Source organism: Pelmatolapia mariae, linkage group LG3_W (assembly GCF_036321145.2).
Source record: "Pelmatolapia mariae isolate MD_Pm_ZW linkage group LG3_W, Pm_UMD_F_2, whole genome shotgun sequence".
NCBI classification, from domain to species: Eukaryota; Metazoa; Chordata; class Actinopteri; order Cichliformes; family Cichlidae; genus Pelmatolapia; species Pelmatolapia mariae.
In genome coordinates, this window is record NC_086229.1 from 16,013,374 (window position 1) to 16,025,728 (window position 12,355).

The 12,355-nt window shown below is 37.8% G+C and overlaps 1 protein-coding gene across 1 annotated transcript in view; it reads left to right on the forward strand.

The window, feature by feature from the left end:
* LOC135932628 (uncharacterized) overlaps positions 1–12,355 on the forward strand; it is a 305,408-nt gene that overhangs the window by 3,763 nt on the left and 289,290 nt on the right. Inside the window, exon 3 of the mRNA XM_065470128.1 lies at positions 6,541–6,544. Coding sequence (XP_065326200.1) covers positions 6,541–6,544 — 4 coding nt within the window. The remainder of the gene's footprint in view (positions 1–6,540; positions 6,545–12,355) is intronic.

Sequence of the window (12,355 nt, forward strand, 5' to 3'; positions counted from 1 at the left end):
AATTGTGTAGGTTTTGAAATGAGAAGCCTAAAATCTGTGCAGTTGTAATCATAGGACGTCTGTGTAAATATATTAAGAGACTTGTCTGAGTCTGTGAGTCAGGCTGGTATTATTTTTAGACTGTGTGTGTGTGTGTGAGAATGCAAATAAGGCAGCTGAGAGGTCAATAGAGTATGAGGAAGTTAATAGGGACTGCTAGACATTGCTGGTGCATGTACTTAAGATGCTGGTTTTGTTTATTACAATATGTAAGTAAAGTTTTATTTCTTGCCATGACTGTATGACTTTTTGAGGGGTTTTGAGATAGGATACATAAACTGTTGATACTTAAGACCGTTACCTGGGTTCTGAGAACTGAAATTGAATTTGAGATAATTTAATTAATAAATATGTCTGTAAGCCATGTGTGTTTTGGGGTGTCGAAGTAAGATGTTTTAGGATTTTTAGATGGGTTTTGTTTCAGTTTGAGATAATATATACAGTTACATTTTCTGTGTGTGTGTTGTTGAGTGACAACATGCGCAGTTTAAATTGGGCGTTGTTCCTTCCTCTTTTTAGTTTTAAAACATAAAGGCTGTGAGATTAAAAATTACTGTGAGTAACGGTTTGACTTTTGACTAGGGAAATAATATGCTTACTTTTGGGTCTATGAAGATATTTGACCTTCAGTGATGTTATGAGAGGTTTCAGTTTTCTTTTTCTTTTTTCTTTTGACTTGCTCTTTCTGATCATGGAAGGCATGTCCAAGATACTCGTATGAAAGCGTATTTTGTGTGATTTTAACTGTGTGAATGCTGTCAGTATTTGATTTGAGTGACTGGGTGATTTGTCTGAGTAAGTGAAAAGGGGAAGTCTGAGAGAGAGAAAGGCAGTGCGTGTGAGACGATTTATGGCGTCTGAAAGAGGTTAGAGCATTTAAAAGGTGTGTATGGAATAAAGGAGTGTGAAATGTATTTCTTGTGTGATGAAAAGTAGGATGTGCTAAAGTTTGAAAGTGTTTTTAATTCAAGAAAACAAAAAACAAAGGAGTTAGATTAGTTTGAGGAACAGGAAATATTGCTCTGTGTACCGGGGCTGCAGCGACAGGAAATAGTGAACAGGAACTGTGCATGCCCATATATGGGAACTGAGTGTGTACAGAAAGAACACAGAGAGAGAGATTTAACTCTAGGCAAATGAAGCCTTTAAGAAAAATGAATATAATACTAATTATATGGTTTAGTGTGTCAATACAGGTGGGCGTCTTTCAACTTTGCAACCTTGAGTTCAGTAGCAGAAAAGTAGATTAAAAGAATTGGGAAAATAAGCCAGTCTTTGGCTCGAAATTGTGCGGCTGGATCTCTCACTTTGTCCCTGAAGCGGAGAAGAAGTTCAAAGGACAGTTAATCGCCTGATGAAGACCGATAGAACATCGTGGACTTGAATACAGCAGGCAAACGACAGTGCCACTGATCCAGTAACACTGATGACGACTGACGACCAGCAGCAGCATGTAAGTGTAATGTAACATGTACTGTGAAAATACAGGCTGGGCAGTTGAACAGTGGGATAAAGAATTGTGGAAGAGCACTACACATTGAGTGATATTTTGCCATGCCGGGACTTAATCTGAAAGAAAGACTGTAAAGAAACAGAGAAGAAGACAACAGCTGAGTTGAGACTGTGTTTGCGGGAGCTTTGAAGCCCGAACAGGACATTGTGCAGAGAGGACCAGTGAGAGATGAAGCTGGACGAGTTTGACTGCGAGAATATAGGATATAATTGGATTGAAAATTGAAACCTGAACTCATGAATTGTTTAGGGATGTCCACCATAGCATAATAAAGAGGTAAACATTAGAAAAGGTAAGAATAATGAAAGAAATAATTGTTATTACCTTAATGAATAGAAAACACACATACAAATTGTTACATGTGAGATTATTTTTGAAATGAATCAGAAGTGAGATAGTTTGAATCTAGAGCTCAGTGAAAAGATGCATAAATTAAATATGAATACATGAAAATGCAATGAATACATAAGGATGCAATGAAGAAGCAGCTTACATTCAATTAACATAAAACGCAAGGAAGAACACGCTTACATACAAGGCATAATTGGTATTTTTGACTAGAAAAAGAGAAGTGGGTCGTTTAGGCGTCCGTGATAATAATGAAAATGTCTTAGTTTTGTTATTTTCAGGAGTAAAGCAGACTTGGACCGGCTCTCCACAGCAGCAGTCGGAAGAAAGTTAGAGGTTAACATCTATGGATAAGTTAAGGCAAGTTTCTGGTTGAATTGTTCACAGCATGATGTGTCCAGGAACCTGAAAAGCAAGCCCCAGCTCCTGGCTGAAGACCAGGAGGGCGGTAATTTAACCCTCATAATGTCCTCCCGATTTCCATACAGCTGTTGTCCTCAGGGGTCAAAAATGTCCCCACTTCATTTGAGTGTTTTTTAAAGAATAAAGTATAAATTGTCAATCAATTCAGTGTTACATCTTAGTTTTACTTAAGACCAACACATTAACACAAAATTTACCCAACATTACACATTTTAGGGCCACCAGACCTTGTTTACAAAAAATACACCCTGTTTTTTAAGCGGAAATAAAACAAGAAAATAAAATATTTAATTGTTTAGATAATTTTGACTATCTGACTAACTACAGACTGCTGTATGTTGAACTTTAGTGAAAAATTTGTTTTTGAACCATTTAACATTTTTAAATGGCAGCACATAATCACACCTGTGGTCCTCAGGGGTCAAAAATGTCCCCACTTCATTTGACTGTTTTTTAAAATATAAATTATAAATTGTCAATCAATTCAGTGTTACACCTTAGTTTTACTTAAGACCAACATATTAACACAAAATTTACCCAACATTTTACATTTTAGGGCCACCAGACCTTGTTTACATAAAGTACACTGTGTTTTTGAGCAAAAATAAAATGAGACAATGTAATATTTAATTTTTTAGATAATTTTGACTATCTGACTAACTACAGAGTGCTGTATGTTGAACTTTAGTGAGAAAGTTTTTTTTGAAGTGTTTATAATTTTTAAATGGCAGCACATAATCACACCTGTTGTCCTCAGGGGTCAAAAATGTCCCCACTTCATTTGAGTGTTTTTTAAAGTATAAATTATAAATTGTCAATCAATTCAGTGTTACACCTTAGTTTTACTTAAGACCAACACATTAACACAAAATTTACCCAACATTACACATTTAAGGGCCACCAGACCTTGTTTACATAAAGTACACTGTGTTTTTGAGCGAAAATAAAATCAGACAATGAAATATTTAATTGTTTAGATAATTTTGACTATCTGACTAACTAAAGAATGCTGTATGTTGAACTTTAGTGAAAAAATTTTTTTTGAACCATTTACATTTTTTTAATGGCAGCACATAATCACACCTGTGGTCCTCAGGGGTCAAAAATGTCCCCACTTCATTTGACTGTTTTTAAAATATAAAGTATACTTTGTCAATCAATTCAATGTTACATCTTAGTTTTACTTAAGACCAACACATTAACACAAAATTTACCCAACATTTTACATTTTAGGGCCACCAGACCTTGTTTACATAAAATACACTGTGTTTTCGAGTGGAAACAAAACAAGAAAATAAAATATTTAAAAGTTCAGATAATTTTGACTATCTGACTAACTACAGAGTGCTCTATGTTGAACTTTAGTGAAAAAGTTTTTTTTGAACCGTTTATAATTTTTAAATGGCAGCACATAATCACACCTGTGGTCCTCAGGGGTCAAAAATGTCCCCATCTGGTTTGATTGATACTTAATTACTTTGAAGTGGATTTTTCCCCCACTTTTAATTAAAACTTAATTCAAACATTCTGACACATTTTTTTTATTCCATTTCAAATTTAAGTCTGTTAAAAACCTCATAAAAATGAATTTTTTCTTTGTTTTCGGGTAAAAAATAAATCAAATCATCAGTTATTGTGATTATCGTTTCACAACCAGAGTCAGTTGCTTTAGCAGATGATCACAGACGGGTATATGTCAAAGTTAATTTAGAAAGCTGTTTTTAAACTACTTCAAGTTTTTTACTGGCAGCAAATAATCACATCTGTTGTCCTCTGCGCTCAAAAATGACCCTGTTTGCTTTGACTGTTTATAAAGCCATAAGTATAAAATATCATCCATCTCTGTGTTTCAAGGTTTTATTCAACTTTATTCCAACTCATTACCTGACATTTTTCTATATTTTGGCATGGTAGGACACCAGGGCATGGGTCTGAGTGAAGGCAAACTTTCATGTCCATATTTGACACAAGTGCAGGAGGAAGCTCAGGTTTATTCCTCTGCACTGGTCCCATCATGGACAGCTTTCTTTTCTGCAGTTGCAGGCAAGGGTCATATACAGTAAACAAGTTGTTACAGATGATTGTTTTCTTTTGGAAACCTGCAATGTTAGGGACAACTCGCGTGTCCTGACTGCAGGCCAGACGTTTGCCATCGTACACTAGCATGTTCCATGTACAGCTGGACCTGGCATCACATACTGCCATGTTTTTATCTCATAGGTTTACTTGGGATGTTCTGTTGGAATGGACAGAGTCCTCTGAACGGGACTTTGTGCTCATACAGTCACATCAGTATCAGGATCTTACATCACAGCAGGAGAAACACCCACTTGTTCCATACACCTCAAATGGGAGCGCGTTTGTGTCATGAACGACAGGGCTCGCAAAATCGCTAGCCCAACGTCGCGGAGCTAGTGATATCTCCAGTCGGGCGATCATATAGCCCGACGGGCGGGGCCCTGCACGATGATCATCTATTGTGTCTTTATCAAGAAATTATATCCTTTTTGCGCTTCTATGATTAATCTTGTGTCACCTTTAAAACTGCTCTACCAGACTCAGGATGTCATAAACTGTCCGTAGCGACTCCACCGGATGTAGAATCAACATACCCACATAAGACTACAGCTGCATTCGATCCATTTTTTTCCCCTCTTGTTGTCCCTCCTTGTTCGTCATTGAGTTAGCTGTAGAGCAGCTCATCTGCTAATTGGATGGTTGTTGGTTCAGTCTCTGTGTGCTCTAGTCTGGAGTTCTTACCAAGGTGTCCTTGGGCAAGTTACTGAACCCCAACTTGGTCTCTGATGCATCCATTGGCATGTGAACGTTAAAAAGCAGAATACAAGCAGAACACTGTGTATAATGCTTTCAGTACTCGAGTAGAAAGCCAATGAAGGAGTATGGGACCTGGCATATGTGCTTGGACTGTGATAGATTATCTTTCTCTGTGGCACATGAGAGAGTCAGGCATCGTCTGTCATTGGGATGTTAGAAGACCAGATCAATGTTTCCTCACATTACTGCAAATATTCCTCCGTCTCAGCTGACTCCTCTTTCCTGCTTGATTCTTTGTCTTCATCATAATTGAAATGGATGATGTGCAGTCCTCTGACACATCTTCTATTCCAGTTTCACATTCTGAAAACTCAAGAAACTTCAAGAAGCCCAGTCACTTTCTTTCCAAGTTCCTCAGACTACAATGCCCTGGATGCCCAAGAACCTACTTGAACATAGTTCAGATTCTTCATCACTTTTCTTCACTTCATAGCCTTCTTCCACTTCTGCAGGTGGGTGATGTGCTTTTTCAGAGAAAGGGTAGCATGTGCTCTAAATATTGACAATATTTTCTATATCTTCTAACCCTGGATCTTCCTGAACATTGATTCTTCCTCCTCATTATACTAGAGGACAATATGTGCTTTGTCCTACTGGTCATTGCTTTGCACAACATGGTAAAAAAAAAGTATGCTCATCAAAGTATGCAAATCTCTAGTGCAATGGAGGCTTGTGAGCATACTTTCTGTGTATGTATTATTGTAGGGTCGACCTTACAATACGAAGCACTTTGATGCGACTGTTGTTTTGATTTGGCGCAGTATAAATAACATTTTATTGAATATAGAGCACCTGCCTCCTCATTGTGCTGCCTCTTGTTGTTGTTGTTGTGGTTGTTATGACCAGTGCTTGACCCCAAACATCAGTGATCCAAGATCAAAGATGTTTGATAGCAGTATGTTGTGAAAATACGGCCTTTTGCAACACTTTGTACTTTGGGGTCATTTTTGTCCACGAGGACAACAGGTGTTATAAAATCGAATAAAAACCCCATAAATAAATCAAATTACTTAAAACTTATTCCAATCATGCACAGTATAGTAATGAATAACTTCTGTTATTTTCAGACCATTTGATGAATAAAAAACATATTTTTGATAGCAAAAGATTTCTGTAGAGGACAAAAATGACCCGTGGACAACACAAGGGTTAAGGTGGGAAATCAAAATGTGGGTTAGTAACTCGGGGAAAAAGAAAACTGACTGCTTAACTGGAGAGTTGGGAAGAAGTCTGGGAGACTGTGAAGTCATAGATGCAAAATAACATATACCCATACACACACAAACAGAAAATGCATTAACCTTATAAAGACAAGCTCCTGAAGCTTAATGAACAGATATTGATTAAAAACCTGGCTAAGAACATAAGCATATGCAATGAAGATCGGCTTGCTACTTGTATGAGTGAGAGAATGGTGTGAATGTTGAATAAACGGATTAAAGTAGTTTAAAAGGGTGACTTAGCAGTGCTTTTGCACTGAGTGATCAAAACAAGTGATTAGTATAGAAAGAAAATGAAAATAATTGAATAAGTGGCATGAGGTTTAAAAAGTATTTCTTGTGCCAAGTTAAATTGTTGAGATATGGCTGAGTATGGAAAAAGTTTGAGAGCTCGTGTGAATGTGGACAGAGGAGCTTGCTGTGTGTGTGTGATTGAGGCCTTAAAGGAGGGGTAGATTGTTCAGAGGTGCAAATTTGATTAGGAGGTTTATAAATTAGTGTTGACACATTGTTGTAAGATCTTAGACTGAATCTGAGTATGGTAAAGTGCCTAAAGGGGGATATTGTTGTGTACGAAACGGTGTAGCTTTTGGCGAGGTTTTCAGTGTGTCGAACGGGTGAAATTTCAGATTGTTGAAGATTTTTGAGGTTGTTGTTTTATTTTTAATAGAGGGAGTTTTGATAAACATGGACATGTCTATAAGGGCCCATAGTTTCTATAACAGTGCACTTAGAAAAAACCTGTCAGGTGATTTTGTTTTGTGTTTTGATGAGCTAATAATCAGCTCTCTTTTTCTCATTTTGTTCTAAGCAGGCCTGCAAAAGAGTGGATAACAGCGCTGACAAAGTAAAAGGATTGCCGCGAGCCAATCCAGTCTAAAAGCAGAAAGAACTATTTTCTTAAAAACAAAGTAAAACAAATAAATGAGTTGATGTTGCTGAGAGTGAAGACTGAATATTTGCGAGATAGTCTCCACTGTCAGCAATACCTGATGGTAATGCGTGTGAGTGAATGTGTGTAAATGGATGGTGACTGGACGGACGAGGCAGACCATAGGGTGGACCGACTGGACACTGACAAAAGACTGGACTAAGGTTGGACACATGACTGATAATTGTTCTGTTTTAACTTTTCTGTTATAACACAGGTTGGATCATAAGTGGATAAACTGAGTATAAAAGGTGATGTTCTGGTTAACACACAGGTTTTTGTTTCTAGGACGTTTCAAGGATGCAGGCTGTGGATGGAGCCAAGAAAGGATTTGACATGATGATTAATTTGATTTCATTCCTTAAATACAGGTTTGAAGGGCCGGAGCATGTATGCCTAATATGATAGGACTAACTTTTTTCTTTTAATTTCCTAAGCTCGAGTGAAGGATTTTGAGTTTGTAACACATGAGATGTGTCACAAAAAGGGGGGGTGTTAATATATGCGATTAGCTACATGAAATGTGTTCTTTTAGGGTTACTAGGCAAATGTCTACGTGACCTTTACCTAATAACCTTTGTGATGATAAACTTGTTTACCGACTTGCTCTCTTGTAGAACAGACAGACTTAGAAAAGGGGAACCTCAGCTCTGAGTTCTGAGAATAACTCTGTTAAGTTGACAGGAAACACGTCGAGACAGCAATATAGGGCAAATCTGTTTGAGCTTGTAATTAAATGTGGGACTTGAAAAGAGGAAGTAAATTTGGTACAGGACGTGCTTGAGACGATCAGACGAGAGAAGGAGAAGCTCAGGAATAGTTTAAACTAAGATTGAGAAAGTAAATGGGGTAAAAGGGGGTGTAGCTTCAGGGCAGTTCACAGCCTGGCGTAGACGCAAGGTGCTGTCACACAGCTTAAGTTATTTGGTTGATTTATTTTATGACAAAATAATAAGGAAATATTAAAAATATACAACACGTTGAGAAGATCTCTTATGTTATATTTTAGTGTTTAACATGGAAGATGCCTCTCTGGAGCTTCTCTCCTGATGCTACTCCACCAAAAGAAGTTCATTTATAGAGACTATGTCAGCTCCCAAACAGACAACAACAAACCAAGATTAGCAATAAACAATCTAAACATAAATAATAACAAATGAAGAACAATACAGAATCCAAATCTGAACCAAAGAACAAAATAGTGAAATGTGGATTATTGGGTTTTTTTCTGTATATATGAAGTATTTGTAATGTGTATCTGCTAATGAAGGCTTGTAGAGGCCAGTTTATACTCACAAACAAGTGCTCACCCAGACTGAAAAACAGGAAGCTTTAGTGCACAAGGCATATTAATAAATATAGACATAAAAAGAGGAACTCCCCATATAAACAACGTTCAAAATGTGTGAAGTGTAAAGTACCGAAATAACACTATATAAGTCACAGTTGATGATTCTAATGTTAGAGAGCTCTTGCAATTGGCGTCTGAGCTGTGCAGAGGTCTCTCTTAAGACAGGTACTTATGTAGGTTAGCATGAGGTTGAGTTAATTTTATACACAATGCATAACTGTGCTTGTTTAGAGTTGATGTTCTATCCAAGAGGGTTTTAAGCTTCACTGGTGAGAGTGTCCAGGTGATACATGTTGAGGGAAGATGAGAACATAGCAGGTGAATTGCATGCGCGCTTACAAACACACATGATTTAAATATAGGCCAGGCCAAAGGCCTGGACTTGATGCAGCTTTCAACTTTACAGCTCCTAACTTGTAGGAATGGCGTGGAGTGTAATGAATGAATGCAAAACATGCTTACAGACACAATCATAACAGGGGTTTATTTTACAGGGTAAAGGTGGACCACAGGTTGCTTTGTTTCTGCTTAGCAACTACTGAGGTAAAAGGTGTTAAAGATAAATATGCAATAAGTGAACAGGAAATGTGTGAGGGTGAGCCGGGTGAAACAAAATGTTGTAGATAATGGAAACTTGTCTAACGGGCATTAACAGTAACCTTTGCATGTTATGTATATGCTTGAGGCCAAAAGAGGCGTAAATCCAGATAGAAAATTTTGAAGTGTGCTTTTTAGCGGAGATTTAGGCTGACATGGGGATGGTGTGCATTTTACTTGGGTTGTGTTTAATAAGACTAAAAGCGTTGCTCACACACATAAAGAGTATTGAGATTGAATAAAGTTAATATAATGGATAGAGCCCAGAACAGGATAATACATAAGTAAAATCAAATGTAATGTTTGATTTCACTTTTATTGGGAAACAATCAGGCTAGAAATGTGAGTAACCTATGTTTAAACTGTGAAAACACTCTCCACATACATAAAAACTGTGCAACTCTGAGTGGGCAATGCAATCAAGCAACTGTTATATATCTGTATTAAACTAGCCAACATAGACTCACCACAAATGATGTTGCCCTGCAGCGGGGGCAGAAAATCATTTGCAAACCAGGGATCTTATGTTGATTATCATATTCTTACTTATGTACACACACACACACAGAAGGGAAAATTTCAAAACAAAACAAAAAATAACTTCGCTTAACCTGTCAAGCACAGGAGCAAAATAAAAATCTTTTTGGGCTCTGTTAAAATTTCTTTAGTAAAAGTGTAAAAGGCCAAACCTAGGAAGTTCGGCAAACAGGAAAGTTCCTTGAGTATCAGGAGTTAATAGTCAGGAAACATTTCTCACATTAACGCCTTATAGCTGACAAACCACTGACTCATAGATGCAGATAGACATACAAGTGCACATACATCCAGATGTGCATTTAGACATTAAAAGTGTAGAGACATGTACACACAGATTGGCAAACCGGTACAGAGTCTAGCTGAAGAGCTTAACAAAGTAGACGTGGCAGTAGGGTTTGTGATTTGGCCTGATATGATATTGTGAACCAACTTTGAATAATGACAGGAACCTTAGATGAACAAAGTAGGTTAGTAAGGTGTAGCAGAGAAAGGTTGTTTGTTTTCTATCCCTTACAGGAGAAGATTTCCACTAGAGAAGGACCCAGAAAAGGAGCGGAGATTACCTAAGCATGAAGTGTTTTCAAGTGGGGGCTGGTGTTTTATTGCTGGACCACCTAGAGGACATGAGGTTGTTGTCGGATTTGCTGAGTCAGGGGGCGGCTAGAGAGGGTCAGAGCGAAGGTAGTGGACCTGGGAATGGTGTAGTGACGTCTTTGGAAGACGTCAAAAGGGGGAATTGTGGAATTACAGGGATTATTTTACATAACCATCATCTTATCATTGCATTAATTATCATTTCATCGAAGTGTTTATTGAAGCTGCTGGCATTATGGTATAATTTATATTATAGGGGTTATCATAATCAAATATTAACATGTTTATTACAGGTACAGTTATAACTACTTTAAAATGATTGAGTTAAATATATATGTATCATAACTCATATGCTGAGTATATTGTTACAGTAAAATAGTAGCTGAGCAAAGGCCTGAATGTATTCAGCTTCTTGTGGTATTTGAGTTTGCTTAGTTACAGGTGACGGAAGGATGTCCAGTCCAGGGTGACCTCAAAAGCCTTAGGTCATCACCATATTCGGAAGAGTATGCCACAAGGAGGAACCTCTATGTTGCATTTAATTCTTAAAATACATGAATGTTCTGTACATGCAAATTATGTGCTTGTAAACGCAAGAAGGGGCGTTACAATACCCTGATGTTATAAAAGCAATCTAGAGTGTATTTTGGGTAGAGATGTACAACTGTTTTGCAGTTTACGCCTCTCCACGCTGCGTGCATTCATTAAAATCAATTGTTTGATTGACCTCTTCTGGACCATCATTGTTTTACTCTCATCCTCAATTTCGGACCCGTAACATTCACTAACAGCCACTCTCTTCTCTGGCCCTTCGTTACACCTTTCCAAGGTCCCCAGATCTTATGGGGAATATAAAACATCACCACTGCTGATTAAGTGTATTTCTAATTAGTTAGTTTATAATTAGTTGAGTTAGTTTCTTAGCACGTCACTACAGCCCCCTCAGACTGTGTTTTCTGCCGTCTAAAGATAATATTGATAGTGTGTGGATTTACAGAGCTGGAGACTTTCTTTTTGCTGAGGTCATTAATCATGTCAAACCGCAGACACGCTGACAGACTGAGAAGACCGCTCGTGAAAACGACCAATCTGCGGATCCACACACGATGAACACACAGAGTGGAGTCTGTAAACAAATCTAACAGTTAACCTGCAGCACAGGGTCACGTGCCTCCCTCAGTTGGGAACTCTCCTAAAATAAAGTACTGGAACGCACCGCGCGCTTTATGGCAACTTGGCTCCGCCCCCACACGTTAGTAATGTCACGTAGTGTCGGTCGTGGGTTTTGTCACACCCGCCCTCATACTTTCACAAACACAGTCGCTCTGTGTGAATCAAACCGCGGGTTCACAGTGTGCATTCAAACAGCGCTCAGAGTCAGTGTGTTCATGAGGAGCAGGAACAGCAGAAACAGCTTCATCCTCCTGTAAACACGCAGAAAACCGGCCGAACGTCCCGTTAAATTAAATGTGCCAAACTTTGAAATGTTAAATGAGTCATTCCACCGAATGGGTGCCATTTTCATCCCCTGGAAATTATATTTATAAATTCTGATGAAGGTTAACTGTAAAACACATTTTCTTATTAAGCAAAATGTCACACATATTGATCTGATTGAAAATTTAAGATATATGTTGTGAAGGAATAATATAAGAACTGCCTTGAATACTGAAAAAAAACAGTATTTGTCACCTGTCCTCATTACATCTTAAAATGAAACATATTGAATACAATCCTAAAGAAATGTTGGGGTTTGTGCATTTTGTGGTGACTGCATTTCCGCTCTATGCATTGCATAAATCTTTGAGTCTTGAATCTTGAATATTTCCATAGAAACCTATAATAATTTTGTTAAATATACACTTTAGTCATGTCCCTGGGTTTTCACCCAGTCCTGTTACCCTAACATATTATCCCGTGTAAAAAATGTGGAACATTGCAGAAGTCACATGCACAACAGGAAGTTG